This window comes from Triturus cristatus, chromosome 4_2 (genome assembly GCF_964204655.1).
Source record: "Triturus cristatus chromosome 4_2, aTriCri1.1, whole genome shotgun sequence".
In the NCBI taxonomy this organism is placed as follows: domain Eukaryota; kingdom Metazoa; phylum Chordata; class Amphibia; order Caudata; family Salamandridae; genus Triturus; species Triturus cristatus.
In genome coordinates this window covers 914,965,301-914,987,820 of record NC_140586.1, presented here as the reverse complement: position 1 = coordinate 914,987,820, position 22,520 = coordinate 914,965,301, and the positions used below count along the sequence as shown (strand labels likewise).

General features: G+C 48.0%; 1 protein-coding gene across 9 annotated transcripts in view; it reads left to right on the top strand.

Annotated features, from left to right (window-relative positions):
• SZT2 (SZT2 subunit of KICSTOR complex) overlaps positions 1–22,520 on the top strand; it is a 937,318-nt gene that overhangs the window by 204,963 nt on the left and 709,835 nt on the right. For all 9 annotated transcript variants that reach the window (XM_085602961.1, XM_085602966.1, XM_085602963.1 and 6 more), the window contains exons 18-20: positions 2,087–2,172; positions 3,089–3,257; positions 3,708–3,822. In XM_085602961.1, coding sequence (XP_085459087.1) covers positions 2,087–2,172; positions 3,089–3,257; positions 3,708–3,822 — 370 coding nt within the window. The remainder of the gene's footprint in view (positions 1–2,086; positions 2,173–3,088; positions 3,258–3,707; positions 3,823–22,520) is intronic.

The following is a 22,520-nucleotide window of genomic DNA, read 5'->3' as shown; positions in this document are numbered from 1 at the left end:
GTCCTTTTCAATGCTCGCTACTAATCCACAAAATCGATTTACACAGGCCGTTGTTCCAAGTTCATTAGCTGGTGCAAAGAGAAGCTTGTTACCAATATGCAAACTAAGTTACCTGATTTCTTTTGGTTTGTGCTCTCTTTGTGCTCTCTTTGCCATAGCAAGGCTTTTTTGATAGCACTTAAAAGGTTACTTTTCAGCTCTTCAGTCTTTTTTTCTTTGTTTGCCTGATAATCCCTTTTTATTCAAATCACCCATTGTGATGCATTTCTTTTTTTTTTTATTTTCTCCAATACATATTTTCAACAGACACAGAGCCCATCTCCAACAATCTACCTCTCGCATTCTTGTAAATATCAGTCTGCTCTCCGCCCCAATGCACTACCTCACAACCAGTCAAATTTCCTTGTCTATGGTCCTTGGCAGGTTCCTGGTAGACTCCAACGTAATCTCTCCATATCAGGCCCAATCTCCCCATATCTTCACATATTTGAGTAGGCAGCCTGTGGCCCCATATCCTGAGTCCTCCATAGCCATGCAGTGGTTCAGCCCTGCACTCCAGCTCTCCACTGAGGGGGGTGCTTCACTTTACCAGAGTCTTGCAATATCTCTTTTGGCAACCATTTGGGCAGTCCATAACAGGGCCATCTTGTATCTAGTGCTATCTTTGTGTAGGAGGGTCATCGTGGGATCCCTGGGGAGATGCCAACACAGCATTATTGTTGAGAGTACCCCTTCCCAGAATGCGTAGGTGCTTTTCATGTCCAGACTGTGGGTAATAGGTCCTCTCTCTCCTCCTGACAGCACAGGCCCTGTGAGGATGTTACCAATCCCCATTTCTACAGTTTTGATACTGTCCAATACATTTGATGGAGTGAAATTGTATGAGATTAAATTGTGCTGCCACCAACGCCTCTCTTGGTGAGGCCAAGGTCTTCCTCCAGTCATCCTCCGTTAGGGGCCCTAGGTGTAGAAATGAGTCAAGTGTGTGAAACACCAGGGGTTTGCAAATGGGTGAGATCTTGTGATCTCCTGGTATTGTGGTCTCTAGGCGGCTGGGCTCCACTGGGCCAGATAGATCTCCCATTTAAGATGCAAGTGCGTGGCGCAGCTGGAGATACCAGAAAAATTGACCTTGGTGGAGATCAAACTCTGCCTGTAGCATAGCAAAGGATTTCATATTCACTCTCTGCATCACATCCCTACGTGAAGATATCCCAGACAATTCCCATTGGCGGAACCCTGTTAAGTGAGTCTCTTAGTTGTCATGTCAAGTCTGCTGTACCACCCTAGTAGCCGGTGGAAGACCCAGTGCAATATATCCCCCATATAGGTGGTACAACAGAGGCACTCCCTTCATCGCCCACTGCACTCATGTGAAGGCCGGTTCTTCGCCCTCATCATGCCACCAGTGAGGTTCAACAGGTGAACTGCTCTGTAATAAAAGTCCATGTCCACCGTTGCTATGCTGCCATCATAGCTGGATTTGTAACATTTAATCAGAGCAATTCTATCCATGCGCCCCTGCCTGAGAAAGCCTCTCAGTAGTTTCGCTGGTCTAATGTAGAAGTTCTTTTGGAGTATGTATGGGTAGTTTTGTGCCTGATAGTGTGCCCTGGGCAGTGGTACCATTTTAAGGATAGCTGAAGTCAAGCGACCCTAGCAGCAGTTTATAGGTATAGTCTGGTGCCAGGGGAAATTCACAAGGAGAGAAATCTGCAGTTAGAGCATTCACAAGAAAGCGCTTTACCGACGGCAAGTAACGTTCATTAAGCTCGGAGCCCCTCCATTTCTTACTTGCTTTTTCTCCACTACTCTTTGCCTGTCCCCCAATTAATCTTTCCTCTTCCTATGACTTTGTTTTCGCTTTCTGTATGTCACTTTGGAGGTGAATAATTCCCTAATTAGGTTCTGTTATACATATAATCTTCCTTTCAAAATTCTCTTTACCCTCCATCTGCTCATGTGTGTAAAGCTCTCAGTTGCCTGTTGCTCTTTTCAGCGCATATATGCATAGTTCCTATCCGCCTACGTTCTCCATTCATCTGGAAACCAATGCACCTAACCCTGCTTATATTTTTCATTTCAGAGTGACTCACTCAATGAGACCGAGAAATACAGCTGCATCGTACAGTACATTCTCTTTCCACCACATGCCACTTCTACAAAAGACAGGTAACTAACACCGCCATACCTCATTGAATGTTTGAGATCCCCTCTTACCCAAAATACTTAGCTCATTGTAGGTTTGGAAACCGTCCCTCTGCATACAAACATGTAATATAAGATTTTGAGGGACCAAAGCTTTTATGTTACTCAATGGCAGGAAATGTCCACATCTGTTAAGGACAGGGATCCCTCACATGCCATAGTGCAACTTATATGTAACTCATTGAAGTTTTAAAATCCCTATGCAGCCTAGAAGATTGCAGTGCCCACTATGGGAAGATCAAAGCTATTACAATGTCCAGTGACATGTATATACATCTCACTTAATGATGCAAAACAGTCTGCCTAGGGACAGGTTATAAATACTTCACTTAGGGACAAGTAAAATGCACCCTGCCTAAAGACGAGTAATAGAAGCATTACTGAAAGGAGAGAAAGCCTCAGTCTGCCTGAGGATGGGTGATGTGTCCCTGGAGGAAAAAAATCCTGCACTTTTCCTGGAGATGAATAATCCTCACATCTTTGAGGGGACAGCCTAGTACACCACCAGCGAAAGAGGATGCACAACTCATAGAAGGATCTATAGAAACTACCAGCAGTTTTGGTGCAAGCCAGGGTTACCAATAGAGGACAGTGGCCAGTGTAAACATGCCACAATCCTCCCTCCAATTAAGACCCAGACAGAGGGGGGGATAGATGTTTTACATCACAATGCCAAGATCTTCGTAACCTGCCTCCCTTGAGGTCAGGGACACTCCATTCCTGTATGCTTAGAGGCTTCACTGAAAACCAAATGTGATGAGAGTTTTTGTTGAGCCTGGTGCAGCGTAGAAATGAGTCTGCCACTTTTAAAGGTCTTGAACAACAGTAGTTAATGGTTCTAAGGAAACTGTGAATCAAATTGAGAAATTGTTCCTTTCAGCTTTTCAACAGATGATGACAATGACACAGAGGTGGAGGCCATCGAAGTGGACTCTGAACTGAATCTGGTTACTGAATGCTGGGTGGAACCACAGAGTGGTCATGTGGTCAGTACATCCGGATGCTGGACGCACCTTCAAGGCCTGACTTACACAGAGATCCCCAAAGCGGTGAGCGATGGAAGGGCAGCTGTCCGTTATTAACATCTGACTAGCATTTCTGTTTTCCTTTCATACATTTCACTCAACTCCCATGATCACCCCTCCTTTCACTTGCCCCCCCCCTCCTACTCTGTATTTCCTCTTTACATATGTCCCCCCATTACAAAATGTCACTGTTGCTATATTCTGATCAGGGTGACCATTTCCAGCTCCTTTACACTTATTTCCAAGCTGCTCTCTGGGTTTCAGCTTCACTGGATGTCACTATATTTTGATGCTGTTATCTTTTCCAACTTCCCATCCTTTCTTTAAGTGCCACACCCTCTTTGGTGTGCCCAAACTGCTTAAGTTGTTTCAATTACGTTTCCAATTGCAGTCCCTTCATCTATTTTCACTTTGTTTTGCACTCTTCCATCTTTCTGTATCACCACATCGTTGACTTTCCTCCGCTCTTTCCAGCTTTATCCCCGGGATCTGAGCTGCATCAGTACCATGCTCACGTTTGAATATATTAGTCAACTCTGCCAGAACAAGGACCGAGGCTCTCCTGCCTTTGTAACTGCAGGTGGTGAAGGTGAGTTATTTTGTCTGTCTACTTGATCCAATATTCCCATGCAAACTTTTGGCCTCTGTCTGGCTGCAGGTTTATTAGTCGCTCTCCATTTCTTCTATGACGCTAGATTGTGACTGCTGATTGCTTGCTTGGATAGGTGTTTTGCCCAGACTGGTGACTCATCACTCTGTGAAGTCAATAATAAATAAATAAATGAAGATTCACTTGTATAATTTTAGTTAAGTAATATAGTGCCTTTGACATCATTATCTTTCATGAATACCTTCTGCATTCCTTCAAATTAACAGTATATTTGGCATTGTATTTGAAAATACATTTTAAACTTATTTAATTATTTTTGTATGGCTGTTTTTGATGGATATTTATAACTGCAGATTCCTCACCTTGTGAATATCTCAACGCGACTATAAGTCAAATAAGAAATTTCCCTTTGGGTTCATTTACATTCAAACACTCTTTCACACCTTTTACAATTCATCTATTAAAATATCAAACTAATATCACCAAGATATCGTCTTCAGACCCTGTGTGTGAAGGGATATTCACTTTTATTTCTTAAAAAGACTTTACATTTGTTGTAAAAATAAATCTGTGAAAAACCATATAATCAAATTTCTGTGATTCAAGAACATACAAATTTCAAAAAGACCCACCGGTCACATATTATATAACTCAACAAAACATAAAATAATCACTAAAAGCGTTAAGAACACTTGTATAGAAAAGGGAGAGTACATTAGACTGTTGCATTTGTCATTATGAGGTTACTAATTGCAAAGAAAATCATTGATTAAACAACATTTGCATAAAGAGTTTTTCTTTTTTCAGTTTAAATCCATGTTTGATCGATTTTAGTGAAAATAATGTTGTTGCATGTCGACGCGTTTCGGTGGATTCTTGTTATTCACTACCACCTTCTACAGGAAAAATTGTTGTCTCCCACCAATCTAAATTATTGTATGTGGCTGGGACTCCAGGTCTTCTTTGTTTCTAGAGTTCCCAATATTATCCCATGTATATTTGGACCAGGTTTTTCTTTGACACACGCAAGGAGGATTTACCCCGTCAGAAGAGCTCTGGAAATTCGGCACTGTTTGGGCCCCTCTCAAAAAGTTTGGAAATCTATAACAAATATTGATTGGATAAATAGTGGAGAACGTTTGGATCCCACATAATACTCTAAGAAAAGAATCATCAAGCTATGCAAGTTAGACTACATTGTTCTCCTCCTCCTGCCAGTTTCCCCGCTCCCCTCTCTCCCCTCCCTTATTTAATGGTGGCTGCTGCACGGCTGCGCTGCTGGCGCGCCAAAGGCAAGTCCGTTTGCGCCCGTCCACGACCCGACTGCTTACCCTGGATCTCCGACCTCTCACCGCTACAACAAAGCTGCCCTGCTCGCACTCGACACCGGAAGGAACAACAACTGCCAGCCATCCATGCCGAACACCACCCACGGCCAGTTCTCCTGCCGTCACTGCCGCCAAACCTTCACCACACCACACTCCCACCATCCCCAACCCGAATGCCTACAACACCGAAGCCCTGAAGTACATCCTTCTCAGCGTACCTAATAGCCCCTCACGCCATTGCCTCCACAAACTACATACTCATCGCAGACCTGAACTTCACCTCGACGACCCCAACTCCGCCTCACTCCTGGACAATCTCGGCAATGTCAGACTGAAACAGCTCGTCAGCACCCCGACACACAAGGCAGGACACACCTTCGACCCCATCACCCATCTTCGCAAGCGGGAACAACGTCCACTTCAGCCACACCCGCAACCCCCATGGACGGACCACCACTGTGTACACTTCCTCGTCAACAAACCCACGCCACCCAAACCTACACCTCGCCATCCACAAAGAAACTGGAGCAAAGCCACAGAGGAGTAGCTCATCGCCACCCTCAACCATGACACCACTACCACCCCGACCAACGCCAACCTTGCAGCCAAAGAACTCCACAGATGGATCTCGAATTGCGCAGACAAGCTCGCACCACTATGTCACCCTGACAGACAGCGCCCCAGGAAGGCCACCAGGCTCACCGCCGACCTCTAAAAATCCAGACGCACCTGCAGACGTCTCAAGAAGAATTAGAGAAACAGCAAAACGCCAGAAGACCGCACCGCCTCCAAGAACGTGATGACAGAACACCACCAACGCATCGGATCCTCCAAAAGGGCCTTCATTCAAAACAAAATCCTCACCCACTCCAGCAGCTCCAAAGAACTCTTCAGCATCATCCAGGAATTCACCAAGCCCCCCAGCAAAACCACAGACATCACCCCATCCCAGGAATTCTGCAACAAGCTCAGCGCCTACTTTCACCCAAAAATCAAAGGCCTCTACGACAACTTCAACGACCAGACACCCGACTCCGAAACCACCTCCCTCTCTAACAATGTCAGCCTGCCCACCATCTCCGCCTGGAACCCAGTCACCACCGAAGACACCATTTCGACCATGAAAGGCATCCACTCAGGGGCCCCTCGGACCCCTGCCCGCCGCACATCTTCCACAGAGCCGCCACCGCCATCACTCCAGAACTACAGCGCACCATGAACGCCACCTTCAAGAATGGCATCCGTCCCGATGACTGGGAACGCGCAGAAGTCAGACCCCTGCTCAAGAAGCCCACAGCAGATCCCACGGATCTCAAGAACTACCGCACCATCTTCCTCCTCTCCTTCGCGGCCAAAGTCACAAAAAACTCCATCCTAGACATCAGGATTCCGCAGCAGCCACAGCACCAAGACTGCCCTACTCGCCGCCACAGGCGACATCTGCACCCTCGTCGACCAAGGACACACCGCGGCCCTGATACTACTCAACCTCTCGACAACTTTCAACACCATCTCCCACCACACACTCACCGCCAGACTCCACGACACGGCATACAAGGAACCGCCCTCGACTGGATCCGATCATTCCTCACTGGCAGAACCTAAAGAATCAGACTACAAACCTTCCTCTCCGAACCCACGGAAATCAAATGCGGAGTACCCCAAGGCCCCACACTCTTCAACATCTACATGGCCCCCCTCGCCGCAATCATCAGACAGCACGGGCTCAGCATAGTATCCTTCGTAGACAACACCCAGCTCATCCTCTCCCTCACCAAGGACCCCATCACCACCAGAATCAACTTCCAGGAAGGAATGAAGTACGTCGCTTCCTGGATGTGCAGCAGCTGCCGCCTGAAGCTCAACTCTGAGAAGACTGAGGTCCTCGGACCTTCCCCATCTGCATGGGACATCTGCTGGCGGCCCACTGCCCTCGGCAGTCCTCCCACCCCCATGGACCATGCCCGGAACCACGCCATTGGACTTGACTCCTCCCTCTCCATGACCCAACAGGTCAACGCTGTCGCCTACAGCTGTTTCAACACCCTTCGCATCCTCCGAAAGACCTTCAAATCGATCTCCCCCGAATCAAGAAAGACAGTCACCCATGCACTCATAATGAGCCGACTCGACTTTGGAAACAAGGACTACCGTCCATCCTAGACTGCTCGCGGCTCAATTATTTACCAGATCACCATTATGTGATATATTGATCGTTCTACTTAGGCATCCCTAGACCAGCCGGGTTGAAATCAACACTGGCGGAGCGATTTCAGGAACTTCCAGCTTCTTATTCAGTCCTTATTGGCGACGAAACACGTGTTGGCTGGTTTTCTCTTGCACACTCTTGAATTAATAAAGGACAATGAAATTCATTCATCAATGACTAACATTGACGTTCCTTTGTATTGAACCTTACCTTTGTTACAGTACTACTTTACGTGTGCCCAGGACTTAGTTTCACATTACGTTGTGTAGGGCCTTCCCTTCACACATCTAGGGGTTTAAGGGATTTCCCCTTTCCTGCTTGCACCATACTTATACAATCTTCTGAACAACAATTACGTCTACATAGCAGAGCGCCACACTTCCTGAGTTACTCAAAACCCTTCAGCTAGAGCGACTATGGAAACTTCTATGGCCGGGATCAACAAGTCTCTGCTCCAAAAACTCCAGACCATACACAACACCGCAGCCAGACTAGTACTCAACATCCCATGACACAAACACATCACCCAACACCTACGAGACCTCCACTGGCTCCCTGTTGAGAAGAGTTACTCTCAAGATACTCACCCATGCCTACAAATGCCTCCACAACAGAGACACCTACAATCCGCCGACCTCACCCTCACCGAAACCCCACGCATCCACAGAGCAAGAACAGGCGGAAGGGCCTTCTCCTACATCGCGGCCAAGACCTGGAACGAGCTCCAGATTGACATCAGACGCGCCCCCTCCCTGAACACCTTCAGGAAAACTCATGACCTGGCTTTTCGACTGAATGGAGCTGCTTATCCCGCCCTGCCCCCTCCCAGCGCCTTAAGACCCTCACGGTTGAGTATCCCCCTGATTGATTGATTCCTCTAAGGACTGTGGATATCCGGCATACAATTCCGATATCTCTCACTTAAGCATGGATCCTGGTTGTGCAAGTCCTATGCCAGCTGTGTCTCATACATGATTTTTGTGCCACACTCCAGAAGGCGATGAAATCCCTTCAGTCGTGCCGGAGTCTCCAACACTAAAGAAGCTTCCTGCATCGAGGAGTTGAGAATCCTATCGAAGTTAAAATGGAAATGTTACTTTTTCGCCTTGACATTTTTTGTCCCCCACTTGACAGATCTGTACAAAACTTGCCATGCCGAACCAAAAGTGGATGAATGTTGTTAGTGGAAAGGTTTGGGCATATTTGTTGAACTGGGCCAATGTTATTAAGAAACCAAAAGCAGATTTGATGGGGGGAAGCACCTCATTCCCCTGCCCCTTAATTTATCAGTATGATTTTGTTTATATATGCATTCTTTCTCTCAATATGAGATTGGCGGGGTGGGTAGAGTGTTTTTTCCGATTTTAGCTCCCCAGGGAATTTTTGCTCATGATTACAGCTGAAACTACTGAACTGCTTCAAAATAAACTTGGAATAAAAGTAAAACTTTTTCTCACAAAATGTTCTTTTGTTGCTTTGGAGTGAAACTGTCTAGCAGTTTTTGAGAAATAAGTGTAATAAAATTTGTAGAGTGTGCTATAAATGGTTGACAGGTTTGTATATCTCTGCTGATCTGCTATTCCAGAAATTAAAAAGGATTATACCAAATGGATTCAGTTGGACGAGGAGGCATTATCCCCCATCGGCCCTTTGAGATCTGTTCAGAGAGCTCTGATTGGCTTCTACAAGAGAACAATTTCTGTTGCGGAAGCAATTTCAGAATGCAAGTGAAGGTCCCCACGTCCCGCAGAAAAAAAATTAAAAGGCCATCAAAGGGGCATTGTCGGCCCTAATTAAAGTGTTCCTTAAAAGGTCCACATCTTGTGGAAAATGAACTAAAAACATTTCACAAGAGTCTAGAACCATGGTACCATTATTTGAAACCATGTACCTCAGACACCTAAAATGTCCATCGGTTCTGTAGTAACAAAAAAGGCCCCAGCTGACACATGAGTTGTTGCAAATCCACGGTTCCAGATAAAGAACTGTGCTTGCAAAAACTATGTTCTTTTTTTAAAGTAGCCTTCCCAAAGGACAAGTTGTGTGTTCCAAGCCCTATGTGCAGATTGGGTTGGTGGCCAAAGTGTGTTGGGTGCACCCAACCCTGTGCACGGTAAAGCTCACATTGGGGTGTAGTGATGATCGTTATCTGCCTATGTACAACGCTAAGTTAGCATAACCGCGTTAGATGTTAGACAGCCATCTTGCCGCTTTTGCTGCTTTTGCACACGACACTGTAGTCACATGTTATTAGAATTGAGAAATGCTTACTCGACTTTGCTTCCCATGAGAACTGTCTGTTGTTAACATCTTAAACAGTGAATAGCGACCTTGGTCTGTACACAGTGTAACAAACAGTCTGGATCCCTAGACGGTGCATGTTGTTGAGTTCAGGTTGATCGGCCCACTAGTTTAGCCATAACACGCACGCAGCTGCAAATACCTGAAAGTCGAATGCTTTTAATATTGCAGTGTTACATGTTTTCAACACATTCGGAAGAAGAGCGTTCCTAGGAGCAGAGCATAGCTGATCCTGTGATGTGAACTCTCTGAGCTGATCTATACGGTATGGGGTTTCCCATTCAAGCCTAGAGACCTTTTATTAGTCTAATAATACTATTAGTGTGTTAGAGAAAGGAAGGTGGCCTAGAGCCACTGTCATTTTATTATGATTGCTCCTTTCATTTTCTATGGTATTGTAACTATGCTGATGGTTTTGATTTTAATCGTTTGTCTGCTAATGTTAGCCAAACTGCTGCATATTAGGACACGAGGTTTATAAAATAAACTCTTTAAACTTTTCCTGTGTCTCTGTTTATTCTGTTGTGGACTGGTATGAGAATAATTACGAAAAGGTGTTTCTGATTCCCACCAATCCTGAGAAATATACTAAGTCGCTTGTTCTGGGTTGTCTATACATTGGGACCGCCGAGCTAAACCTCGGATAACGAATAGGACACTGATGCTGGCCGGATAGGGGTTCTGGGTTCTGAGGTGAGTTTTTGGTACACCACAATTCACTGAGGGCCTGGGTTCCTGCGCATAGTTCTGCGCATAAGCAGAATCCCTGCAACAGGGGTTTGGCTGCTTGCAGCATGTTGACTGCTTGTGGCAGATTGGGTGCAAGGCTTTACCAGAAGCCAGTTCTAGTGGATAACTACCACTGGCCAGGGCAAAAGGCTGTGTACAGCAGTTGTTCGCTGCTCGAGGTTGGTTGGTTGTGGGCCTGGCAGCAGGAAAAGCTCAAAGGCTACCCCTCACGGTACACTGCTGACAGCCATGAGCAGTAAATTTGGCCACCTGTGGTTGGTTGTGTGAAGGGTCTAACTGTATCATTAAAAAAATCTTGAAATTCACAGATAGTAAAAAACTGAACTATAGTTCAGGGTCAAATAGGCAATACCACTGAACTTCTCAAGTTATGGTTAGCAACACACAGCACACTCCATCATTCGCACTATGTGCAGTGCTGAAAGCACCAGTTAGCTAATAATACAGAAACAAAATAAGAAAGATATGTAGAGAACAGGATGACAGAAGGTGAGAGTTATTTTGTGTGTGTTGCTAACGAAAACCAGTGATATACAAAACAAATTACACTCGGCCGATTTGTGTGCATGGTTTATGCCGTGCTGTTTTTCCATGGTCAGTCATTACAAAGGCATATAATATCCAGAACATCAAGGGTTAATTCCGCGTGGTGAGATAAAATCCCAATAACTAACAGTTGTGAGTATTTGAAGTTTTTTTTGTCCGTTGTTTTGTCAACTGATTCTAGATTGTAATTTGTGAGTCAGTAAGCATTGTTTTCGAAACTGTTTAAGCTGTAATGTGGTAATAACATAGAATTTGATTAGTACACTTGTACCAAATAACTTGTTTTCTGATGGAATCTACTAACTGCAGGTTCCTCACCTTTAGAATATCCCCTAGCACCGGACTGGATCTGGAGAGTTATCAAGCAATGCTGCCCCACACTGGTAGATGGCGCTGTGTTGCTCTACAGCGACTTAATACCGCCCCGAGAAGTGACAGCGCGGAGCTGCATATAAACGCTACCTCTATGCATAGTCCAGAACCCTCCTTTCTGAGCCCCTCGACGCAAATTTAGAGCTCTGCTTAAAACTTGGAAAGTCTTTCTTATGACTCCAAATCGTTTCCCAGTGTTCTATGGAATGATGTCCCCATCGAAAGGACAGGATTCAAACCCTGATAAGACTGCAGGAAACAGATGTCAGTCATGGACCTGCACAGGATGTGTCTTTGTTGCTTGGATTCTGGACATTACTCCAAGTCATACGACATATGTGCTCTTCTGCACCTCAAGGCAATCTGAGAACAATAGGCAAACCTATAGGTTGCCACGCACAAGAGGAGGTTGGTTTATAGCATAGTTCCCACTCTTGCTCCATTTTGTGGGGCCGGTCTCAAGGCCAATTAGTTGAGAAATCAATTTCTAGATGGAGGTCTTGTCGGTAAGTCTAAATCAGAGTCTAGACACAAGAAGGCCAAAGAGGACTCGACCTCATAATGTCCCGAATCCAAGCAACAAAGACACATCCTGTGCAGGTCCATGACTGACATCTGTTTCCTGCAGTCTTATCAGGGTTTGAATCCTGTCCTTTTGATGGGCTCAAGGACGAATAAAGGCTGCAAGCTCGGGGACGAAGATTCTTCAGGTGCGACCACCACTTCGAGAGGTAAGTTACGTAGTTGGAGGATAGGTAGGCACCCAGGAGTTGGGCATAGGAGGTCGCAGGGCGCTGGGTGCAGGGGTGCCTTTTGGCGTCTGGAAATCTTGCCCTCTGCTGGTTGCGGTTAGAGGGGTCCCTGGTTCTGAGGCTGCAGGCGTCGTCAGGATCGTCTAGGTGGGTCCTTGGGTGCTGGATTCTAGGTCAGTCGCTGGGGGTCATCCTCGTGGTCTTTGTCCACTCCGGCACAGGCCAGGTTTGGCAGGTGCAGAGTGTGCAGGAGTCACGGTTCCTGCCTGATGCCAGGGGTCAGTTACTTGCTTTGAGCAGTACCACTGCTCGTGTGAGTCCCAGTTGGTTAGAGTCACAAGGCAGTCCGGTCCTCCAGGGTGTTTGAGGTTGCTGACCACTGGAGACGCCGGGGTTTAGCAGGAGCAGGTTCGAGGGTCGACAGGCCTGTAGGGCTGGGGCCAAATCAGTTGGTGTCTTCCTCTTGTTAGCAGCTGCACGGCAGGTCTTCTTGTTTCTTGATCTTCTTTCTTGTTCTGGATTCGGGATCTGAGGAAGGAAGGTTCAGGGTGCCCCTGAATACTAAATTTAGAGGCGTTACAGGTAGGTAAAGGGCAGGGACCAATGGGTCCCCTCCCTGGGGTGGGTACACCCCCTATCCTGCCACTCTCTTGTGGGAGGGGGGCAGTAGCCTAGTCCTGATTGGGCAGGGATCCCCATCTTCAAGATGGCGAGAGCCCGGAGATGTGCTTCACCTTGCGCCCCCCACCTGAGGGGTGGGGTTGGAAGAGGCTAGCACACCCCCTTTCCTTCCTTGGGGTTTCCTGCCAGACTTCCCGCCAGAGTGGGTGTCAGAACCTGTGGGGGCCAGTTGCTGAGTACAGCAAGTGGCCTGGAGAGGCTCACAAAGGCTGCATGCCTTTGAAGCTTCCCCTGCCCACCCTGGGGGAGGAGACCTAGTACCTCGCCCAGGGTGTGCATTGTTGTAGGCCCAGGAGAGCGGATGACTCTCTACCCAGGGGTCCAGCAACATGTCTGCTGTGTGGAAGCCTAGGCAGCCTCTCAGACAGGACGTGGATTATAGGTTAGGTTCAGGGGGCAACTCCAAGTTGCCCTCTGTCGTGCATCTTACATTAAATCCCACACTGGCATCAGTGCGGGTTTAATGTGTCAAACTTTTCAGTCTTCAGTGCAGCCTTCATGGTGCTGTGGAGTTCGTGATGACGACCTCCCAGCACCATATACTCTTAAGTGCAGCACTGCACTTACAGTGCCCAGGAATGGACCTGGGTACTGTAGGGGTACAGGGCTCATGCCCTTGCACCCACACCACTGGCATAGTGCTCCCAGCTAGAGGGGTGACTGAGGTATGCCAGGGCAGTGTGTTTGTGGGCATGGCACACAGGGATGTGTGCCATCGACTCTGTTTTATTCTGCACCAAGACATTCCGCCTGCAAAGGCAGTGTGTGTGTCCGGGCACAGGGCCTCTAAGGGTGGCACAATAAGTGCTGCAGCCCTTAGGGGTCTTCTCTGGTCACAGGGCCCTGGGTACCAATGTACCATTTACCAGGGGCTGACATGTGGCCAGAGATGCCAATTGGGTTTAGGCTGTTAGGCAGTTTTAGGGAAGGAACGCAGGTCCTGGGCACCTGATTGGCAGGAGTCCAGGGCAAACCAAGTCAAAGAGCATCAGTAGCCTGGCAACAAAAAAATAAAAAGGGGGGGGGGGGGGTTTACTGCAACAGAAACCCACTTGCTCACACTTTGGTTTCTAGTTTCCTGGTCTCGTGCATCCTTCCCATCCCAAATGCCAGGTGGCACTTCCCGACTCCATCCAGCTCACGCAGGACACTGCTCGGGATCTTCTTTGGTGGCAAACAAATGCCAACTTGACCTGTGACAGGCCACACTCTCGCCCCCACCAAGAGTTCACTGAGGTGACACGTGACAGACATGTCACAGGTGGGGGGAAAGAGGGCTCGACCATTTGGGGAGGTGGAGATCGGAGGCCTGTTATCGACGGAGAGCTGGCTTCATATCCATCTTCTGGAACTTCGGGCAGTCTGGCCTTGAAAGCTTTTCTTCTATCCATCAAAGGGAAGCTGGTGGAGGTCCTCATGGACAATACGACCACCATCTGATATTGTAACAAGCAGAGTGGAGTGGGGTCTTAAATCCTGTGTCAGGAGGAGCTACACCTCTGCAGGTGTGTGGACCAGCACAACATATTCCTGGTTGCCAACCACCTGGCATGTGGTTGGCCTAAATTCCAGAGCAGACAAACTGAGCAGGTATCATCTGGCAGACCGCAAGTAGCTTCTTCATTCCTAAGTGGCACAGGGAGTCTTCAAGCTCTGGATAATGCCCTGGATACATCTATTCATCACTATTGAGAGCGCGCAGTGTCAACAGTTCTGAATGCTGGAATCTATTTGGAATAGAAGGAAGGGCTCCTCTTTTTCATCTGATGGATACTTCTATCCACAGATTCCTCACCTTGTGAATAACCCCAGATACCAGACTGGACCTAGAGATTTTTCTCATCTCCTCTCCTGACGGTAGTTGGCGTCACGTGACTGCATCAGTTCTGTGCCGCCCCAGAAGTGACATCTTCATGCGTCAATGTCAGTTCATTTATTTTCTGATCTGAGCTTGCTCCCTCATTTCTGTCTCTTGACAGAATGTTTCCTAAAAGGCAAAGGTCCCCTCTCAAAACTACAAAATGTAAACCCTGCAAGGAATAACAGATATCAGTGATAGAGTGCCACAAGGTCTGTCTCTGGTATCTGGACTATTCACATGTCTCAAGATTGTTCGACAACTGCGCTCAGATGAACCTGAACACCATCTGACTGTGAGGCCAAATTTTGTTGCAGAATACCACAGAAAAACGCATAAGCTCTGATCGTTGTCAAAGTTGAGGACGTGGGTGCGTTTTCTCTCCCGAGGTCGTTCTTGCGAAATGTTGTCATCCACCTCCAAATCGTCAGGTAATTCAAAGTTGAATAAGAAACCCAAGAAGTTAAAGTGCGACTCACCACCTCTCCTGACTCTAGTCAAGGGACGTCATGCAGACACCAGGCTAGGCCACAGTCTTGATCTCCCGCCATAGACCCAATTCGCCAGCTAGTCCCGATTCTGCCCAAATTTCAAGTGCTGTTGTCAAAATCAGTACAGATGCAAGCTTTTGAAGATGCTATGTTGTATATTTTTCATTCCTTTTTGGATCTCCCTGGCGTGCAAACCCCGAAACCGGTCCTAGGATGCTTGTTTCCAGTCCAGGGAGAACCTGGCTTGGCAGTTCGGGCTGGACTGTTCCCATGAGGCACAGGGTCAAGACTGATTTGCATTTGTCTGGGTTCAAAGTGGTACGGCATGGTGAGCAAAAAAACAATGGATTTAGGCCCAGTTCTCTGTACTGGGGTGAATGTATGACATTGTTCTGCATTCTGTCCATCAACTGTTGTTTCTGCAAGATGCTACTAAGCACATAATTATGTCAGGCCTGGACATTACCGACTGTTAGGGTAGGGCCATTGGTACCAGCGCAGTTGTTCTTCTCCATGCATGAATCAGATCCACGGGCGTCTCCAGTGATGTCCAAGCATCACTTATGGACATGCCATTCTTCGGAGACGAGGCAGATTCAACCCTGCAGTAATTTAAAGAGAGTATGGATAGAGAGCTTCCTCGCCCTTTCAGCACCTGTACAGCAGTTTCCCCAATAATATCGCCTTTTTTTAGGGGCTCCAGATGGGGCATCTATCAAAACCAATGATAAAGCCCTACCTCAACAACATCTGACCCGGCAACCATTCCATGTTAGATGTTGATGATCCAGCAACAGCGTCCAGGCCCTCATGGACAACGCACTACCAAATTAACGCTCCCAGCTATCACCACTTCAAACCCCTTTAGTTTGCCCTCAGCTGCACATTGTCAGTTGAAGGCATGGTCAGTTATTTCCTCCATGGGTGGTAAAGCATCTCATCGGACAGATGGGTGCTTCAAATCATCCAGGATGGTTATGCCCTACCCTTCCTATCTATCCCTCCAAGGATGCCACCTACATCAAAACAGCTTCTGGAGGACCACTTACCAATCTACGCAAGGAACGTCTCTTGGACAAGGAAACCACAGAAAGGGTGCCAGCATCAGAAATCAGGACTGATTGCTACCCCTATTAGTGCCTGGTACTCAAAAAGGACGAAGGAATCATCCTATTTTAGATCTTCATCCTTTGAACTTCTACCTCAAAAGGACAAGTTCCAGATGCTGACTCAGAGTTATGTCTTACCTGGATCTAGACTATTGGTTGGTAGCATTGGATTTGCAGGGCGCCTATATTCTCATTCTCTTTTTGCAGTCCTACAGGCGTTAGCTACACTTTGTTTTCAGTGCTCCTCTTTCGCCTCACCAGCACCCCTCAGGTGTTCATAAACATCCTGGGGTTGCCATGCACATTTTTCGGAGGTAGGGAATACCAGTCTTCCCAAACCTCAGCGACTGGTTGCTGAATGCTTGCTCGCCTGAATCAGTCGTGAACCACCTCCAGATTGCGGCCCACCTGTTAACTCTGTTGGGGTTTCCCCATCAGTGTGCCAAAGTCACACCTGATTCCTTCACAGAGGCTCCTGTTCTTTGAAGCCATCCTGGATGGGGTACTATTCTCTACCTTACCTCTTAATCACAAAGTCCAGGACATTTGATCTATGATCCTGATGTTTCAGCCTTTGACCTGGGCTGTGAGACTTCTTGGCCTCCTGCATCCTGCTCATTGACCACACCAGGTGCACATGAGATCTTGCAGTGGGGTCTGAAGTCTTTAGGGAGCTCACCACCAGATAATCCTGTTAGATTCCACCCATGTGTAGTAGGAGACTTCAAACAACCTCCAGTGGTGGCTGCTGGGCCACAGTTGAACCAGTGCTAATGGTCGTGACTGATGCACCATTGGTGGGTTAGGGAGGTCACATGGGAGAGGGAGGTCGCATGGGAGAGGTGGAGTTCAGAGGACTCTGGTCTTCAACAGGAACCATTGCTCCACATCAATCTGTTGCAGTGGTGGACAATTCGTTTGGCATTAAAAGCTTTTCTTTTGCCATTTACGAGGGAACGGGTGCAAGTTCTTGCAGGCAACACCACTACCACCAGCAACAAGCAGGACAGAGTGGGGTTGTATGTCCTGTGCCAGGAGGCTCTGTTCCTCTATAACTTACTGAGTTGTCAGGGCATTTCTCAGATCGTACAACACCTGGCAGGATCTTTAAACGCCAAAGCAGACAAACTCAGTCGGTGTTGACTAGTGGATCACAGTTGACGGCTACACTCGGTGGTGCACGGTATCTTCCTGCAATGGGCAGTACCCTGATTCAGTCTTTTCACCAATGCCAAAAATGCACAGTGTCCAAACCTTTGCGTATTTGAGTTCCTAAGGTGATTCTTCCTCAGAGATGCCTTTTGGCTGGGCTGGAGCTCGGGGACTTCTGTACTCCCTCCTTCCTCAACTTCCTCTACCCCAAGTTCTTCAGAAGATCATAAATTAACAGGTCCTAGCTATCTTAATGGCTCTGATTGAGCAAGGAGAGTGTGGTAACATGAACTTCTGGCCATTATCATCTGCCCTCCGATTATGCTGCTCTTCAGTAACCTTCTGTTGCAGCAGCAGGGCAGGGTCCTGCACCCGAGCCTGCCCAACCTGCACCTCCATATTTGGAGATTGAGCAAGATCACTTAACGGCCTTTGACCTCCCTCCCAAGGTAGTGAATGTAATTTTAACAGCCAGTTGCCCTTCCACCAAAGCTGTTAATATGTGGCACTGGTAGAGGTTTGTTGTTTGTTCCTTTTCTCTGCATATCTTCCCCTTACAAGCCCAGTTGTCTGATGTCCTTCTTGTCTCCCTACCCTGAGCCCTGCAAAGCCTTGCTGTGGCTGCTGTTAAAGGTTATTTATCAGCCCTGTCAGCCTTTTTTTGATTGGCTAATCAGCCATCTGTTTTTTAGATCACCTGTTATGATGCGTTTTTCTAAAACTGCTGCCCCACGTTCATGTCAAAACCTTTTGTGATGCCTCAGTGGGACCTGATTTTGGTTCTCATATTTCTGATGTGCACCCTATTTGAGCCAATACCCACCTGGCGTGTAAGGTTATTAGCCCTGAAGACAGTGTTGCGCATAGTTATCTGGTCAGCACATTGAGTGAGCTGTAAGCAGCTGTATACCACCTTTTTTCTGGACAAATTTGGGCTATGGGCTAAGGCCTACGGCGGCGTTCCTACTAGAAGTTGTGACGCTTTTTCACATTGGACAGTCTGTCACCCTATTAGTGTACTTTGCTCCTCCTAAAGAGAGCCTTAAGCTTCTGCATCATTCACACCAAGAGTCATTGGGTGGTTGATCAACTGTGTGTGGTGTTCTGTGGGAAAAAGAAGGGAAACACGGTGCAAAACCGAACCATTTCTAGATGGATTATGCTTTGTATAAAGATCTGCTATGGACTAGCTAAGAAATAGCTTCTGGAAGGCCTGCAGGCTCATTCCACCTGAACCAAGGTCTTAATTACAATGGCGGTCAGACGAGCATCTGAACACAATTGCATTTTGCTGGAAACTGACCGACATGTAGTCTGCAGTTCCACCTGCCAAATTAAGATGTGACCACCGTGTAGGCGGTCACAAACATCCCCTTTTCCATTGTGGCTTGTGCTGCGGCCCAGAAAAGGACCACAGCCCAAGCCACAGTGGAAAAGGGTATGTTTTGAAACATCCATGTCCCATGTGCCCGTCACCATGTGGTGCCTGGCACACGGGGCATTGAAGTTTGTGGGGGCACCAAAGGAGCCCCCCAAGACTCATAGTAGAGGCCCACAGGGGATGGGGGCCCTGCTAGAGGCCTCCAGAGTCTCATTTCCGACAGTCTTTCCATGGTGGTCGGACCGCCATGGAAAGGCTGTCGGAAAGTGACATCGTAATCCCCATGGCGGTGCCTGCGCAGGCACCGCCCCTACTGTAGGGATTACAATCCGACCAATGGACTCCTTGAGCCTGTGGGATGCGTCTGTTGGTTCATCTGACAGCAGCGGTCGGTCTGACTGCATCCTGATGCGGCGATTGGACCACCATGCTGGATGGCGGTTGGACCGCCACTGGCGGCTTGTTGATGACGGTCTGACCGCCACCCTAATTAGGCTCTAAGACTTGTACTACCATACTGGTGAGCAGAGTGACTGTCTTTGATATCTGTAGGTTACTATGTGGATGTCAGTTCACACATTCAAGAAACAATACTGGCTGGATAGCCAGGTCTGACGAGAGGGTCATTTTGTCCATTCGGTCCTGCAGACTTCTTGGTCTAAGCCATTTCACAGATCCACTGCTTGGGGAGGTACTGCTTTAGTGTCTATTCATAAGGTTAGAAGTATCCATCAGAAGGACATGTTACTCAATTTGTTCTTAATAATCTTTGGTGAATCCTCTCACTAAGCGCAGGTTCCCCCTCCCTCCTTCCTGTTCTGTGGAATGAGCTTCTGTTCTCCATCTTAAAAAAGGTTCCATTTAGAGATCTGCATATGTTCAAATCTGATTAATAAGGGCTCTGCGTCCAGCGGCTGGGCCAAATATCAGAATGAAACCAATGTTGGCGTTCAGAGGCAGAGGTTACATGTCCAACAGAAAGAGTGTTACAGAAGGTAATGAACTTGTTCTTGGAGTTCTTAAGACTATCTAGTCAGACTAGGCCATAGTTATTTTTACTACTTTGAGCTTGGCTAGGAGAGCGGATACCCGGAGCTTCTCGTCTGAACATTTGGCAACAGGGCAGGGTCCTTCATCTAAGTCTCTACAACTTTCTCCCTCATATGTAGCGATTCAATCAATCAGGGGTTGGTGAAGCGCGCTACTCACCCGCGAGGGTCTCAAGGCACTGGGGGAGGGGTAGGTCTAGCAGCTTCGATCAGTTGAAAAGTCAGGTCCTGAGTGCCCGTCTGAAGGTGAGTAGGGTAGTCGAGCATCTTATTTCAACTGGGAGAGCGTTCCATGCTGTGGCGGCGGTGTAGGAGAAAGCTCTCCCTCCGGCTCTGCTGTGGTGAATGCGGGGGACCTCTGCCAGGGCGAGGTCGGAAGAGCCATGGTTCCTCTTGGGTTTGTGGAAACTCATTCGGTCGTTGCGGTATTGGGGTCCGATGTTGTTCAGGGATTTGTAAGCATGCGTGAGTAGTTTGTAGGTGATCCTCTTCTCAATGGGGAGCCAGTGGAGCTCTTGTAGGTGCGGCGTCATGTGTTCCCGGCGTGGTAGTCCTAGGACGAGCCAGGCGGCGGCGTTTTGGATGGTTTGAAGTTTGTGAAGTAGTGATTTGTTGATTCCGGCGTAGAGGAAGTTGCCGTAGTCGAGCCTGCTGGTGATGAGTGCGTGTGTGACGGTCTTTTGGTAGTCTGAGGGGATCCATTTGAAAGTTTTTCATAGGGTTCGGAGGCAGTTGAAACTGGCGGTGGCAATAGCGTTGATTTGGCGGGTCATGGAGAGTGAGGAGTCGAGGATTATGCCGAGGTTCCGAGCGTGGTCTGTTTGGGTCGGAGGGGCTGAGGGGCTGGGTCCGAAGATGCGAACCTCAGTCTTTGCGGAGTTTAGTTTGAGGCAACTGTCCTTCATCCAGGTGGCTACTCCACTCATTCCCTCCTGGAAGCTCACTCTGGTGTCTTCGGGGTTGCTGGTGAGGGAGAGGATGAGCTGGGTGTCGTCGGCATAGGATATGATGCGGAGTGCGTGCTGTCTGGCGATGGGGGCCATGTAGATGTTGAAGAGGGACGGGCTCAGAGAGGATCCCTGGGGGACCCCGCAGATGATGTCGGTGGGTTTGGAGAGGAAAGGGGGAGCATGACCCTCTGTGTTCTGCTGGAGAGGAAGGATCGGATCCAGTTGAGGGCGTCTCCGCGGATTCCCGTGTTGTGGAGTCTGGTGGTCAGTGTGCGATGTGAGACGGTGTCGAAAGCTGCAGAGAGGTCGAGGAGGATGAGGGCTGCGGTGTGTCCCTGATCGAGCGGCATGCGGATGCCATCGGTGGCCACGATTAGGGCTGTCTCGGTACTGTGGTTGCTGCGGAAACCAGATTGAGAGGGGTCAAGTATGTTGTTTTCTTCGATGAAGGTGCTCAGCTGGGTGTTCACGATTCGTTCTGAGACTTTGGCCGCGAAAGGAAGGAGGGAGATGGGTCTGTAGTTCCTGAGGTCGGTTGGGTCCGCCGATGGTTTTTTGAGGAGGGGCCTCACTTCGGCGCTCTTCCAGTCCATGGGGCAGGTGCCCGAGGCCAGGGAGGAGTTGATATTGCAGGTTAGCTCGGGAGCGATGGCCTTGATGGCTCTGTGGAAGATGAGCTATTGAGCTTCGGCAACTGAATGCTTTTGAATTGCTGAACAAGGAGATGGGTGTCATCCTCTCTCTGACGCCCTTCCATGAAGTTGTTCTATGCTGGGTGCTATGACAAATTTGTTTTCTCATATCTGGTGCCTGAAATACCAACCCCCTTACAAGCCAATCTTTCTGGTATTGTTTTGTGTGTTCTTTTGGTAGCCCAGCAAGGCTTTGCGGTAGGCACCGTGAAAGATTATTTGACCGCCCTTTTGGCCTTTCTTCGTCATGTGTGTCGCCCATTCAGCCCCCCTCCCCCAACTATTTGTTATACCCAAATGGGGTCTGAACCATTTGTTATGCTTCAGCAGGATCTCGACCCGGTCTTAATAATTCTCCTGTGTACTATGTTATGCTCTAATGGGATCTGAACGTGATCTTGATATTTCCAATATGTACTCCTTTCAGCCTTATGCAGAGATGCGCTTTTAGGCTGTTGACTGAAAACCATCTTCATTGCCATCACCTCAGTGAGCCGCTTGAGTGGACTGCAGGTTCTTTTGATCCAACCACCCTACACCTCCTTCTTTCAAGACAATTGGTACTGGGGTCTTCCTAGCCAAAATCCGTTACGTTGTTCCTCAATGGTGGACTAAAGGCTTCATAGACTTGACCCTGCCCTGAGTGTTTACATTGACTGCACAAAAGATATTTGCATGGATGATCGGTTCTTTGTGGATTTCTCTGCGGGAAAGACATGGAAGGCAGTGCAAAAGAGGGCATGTCGAGGCAGATAGTCCTCTGTATTTAAATTAACTATGTCAAAAGGGGGGAGGGACCCCAGTGCCTGGCATACTTGCACTAAATTTCACCCAGATGCATTGTGGTAAATGCAGTGCATGGTAGTTGAAAATCTTAGGTTCGAGGCATATGAGCTGCAGATCACACACTGAGGATAAGATCGCCATCTGGTGTTGGGCTCGGATGATTGCAGGTTGTTGTTGTCTTCGGAGAAGCCTTTGGTCACGAGGTTGGTGACTCCTCCCCTGGACAACAGTGCGCATGGGCATCCACTCCATCGGCAGATTGTTTTTTTC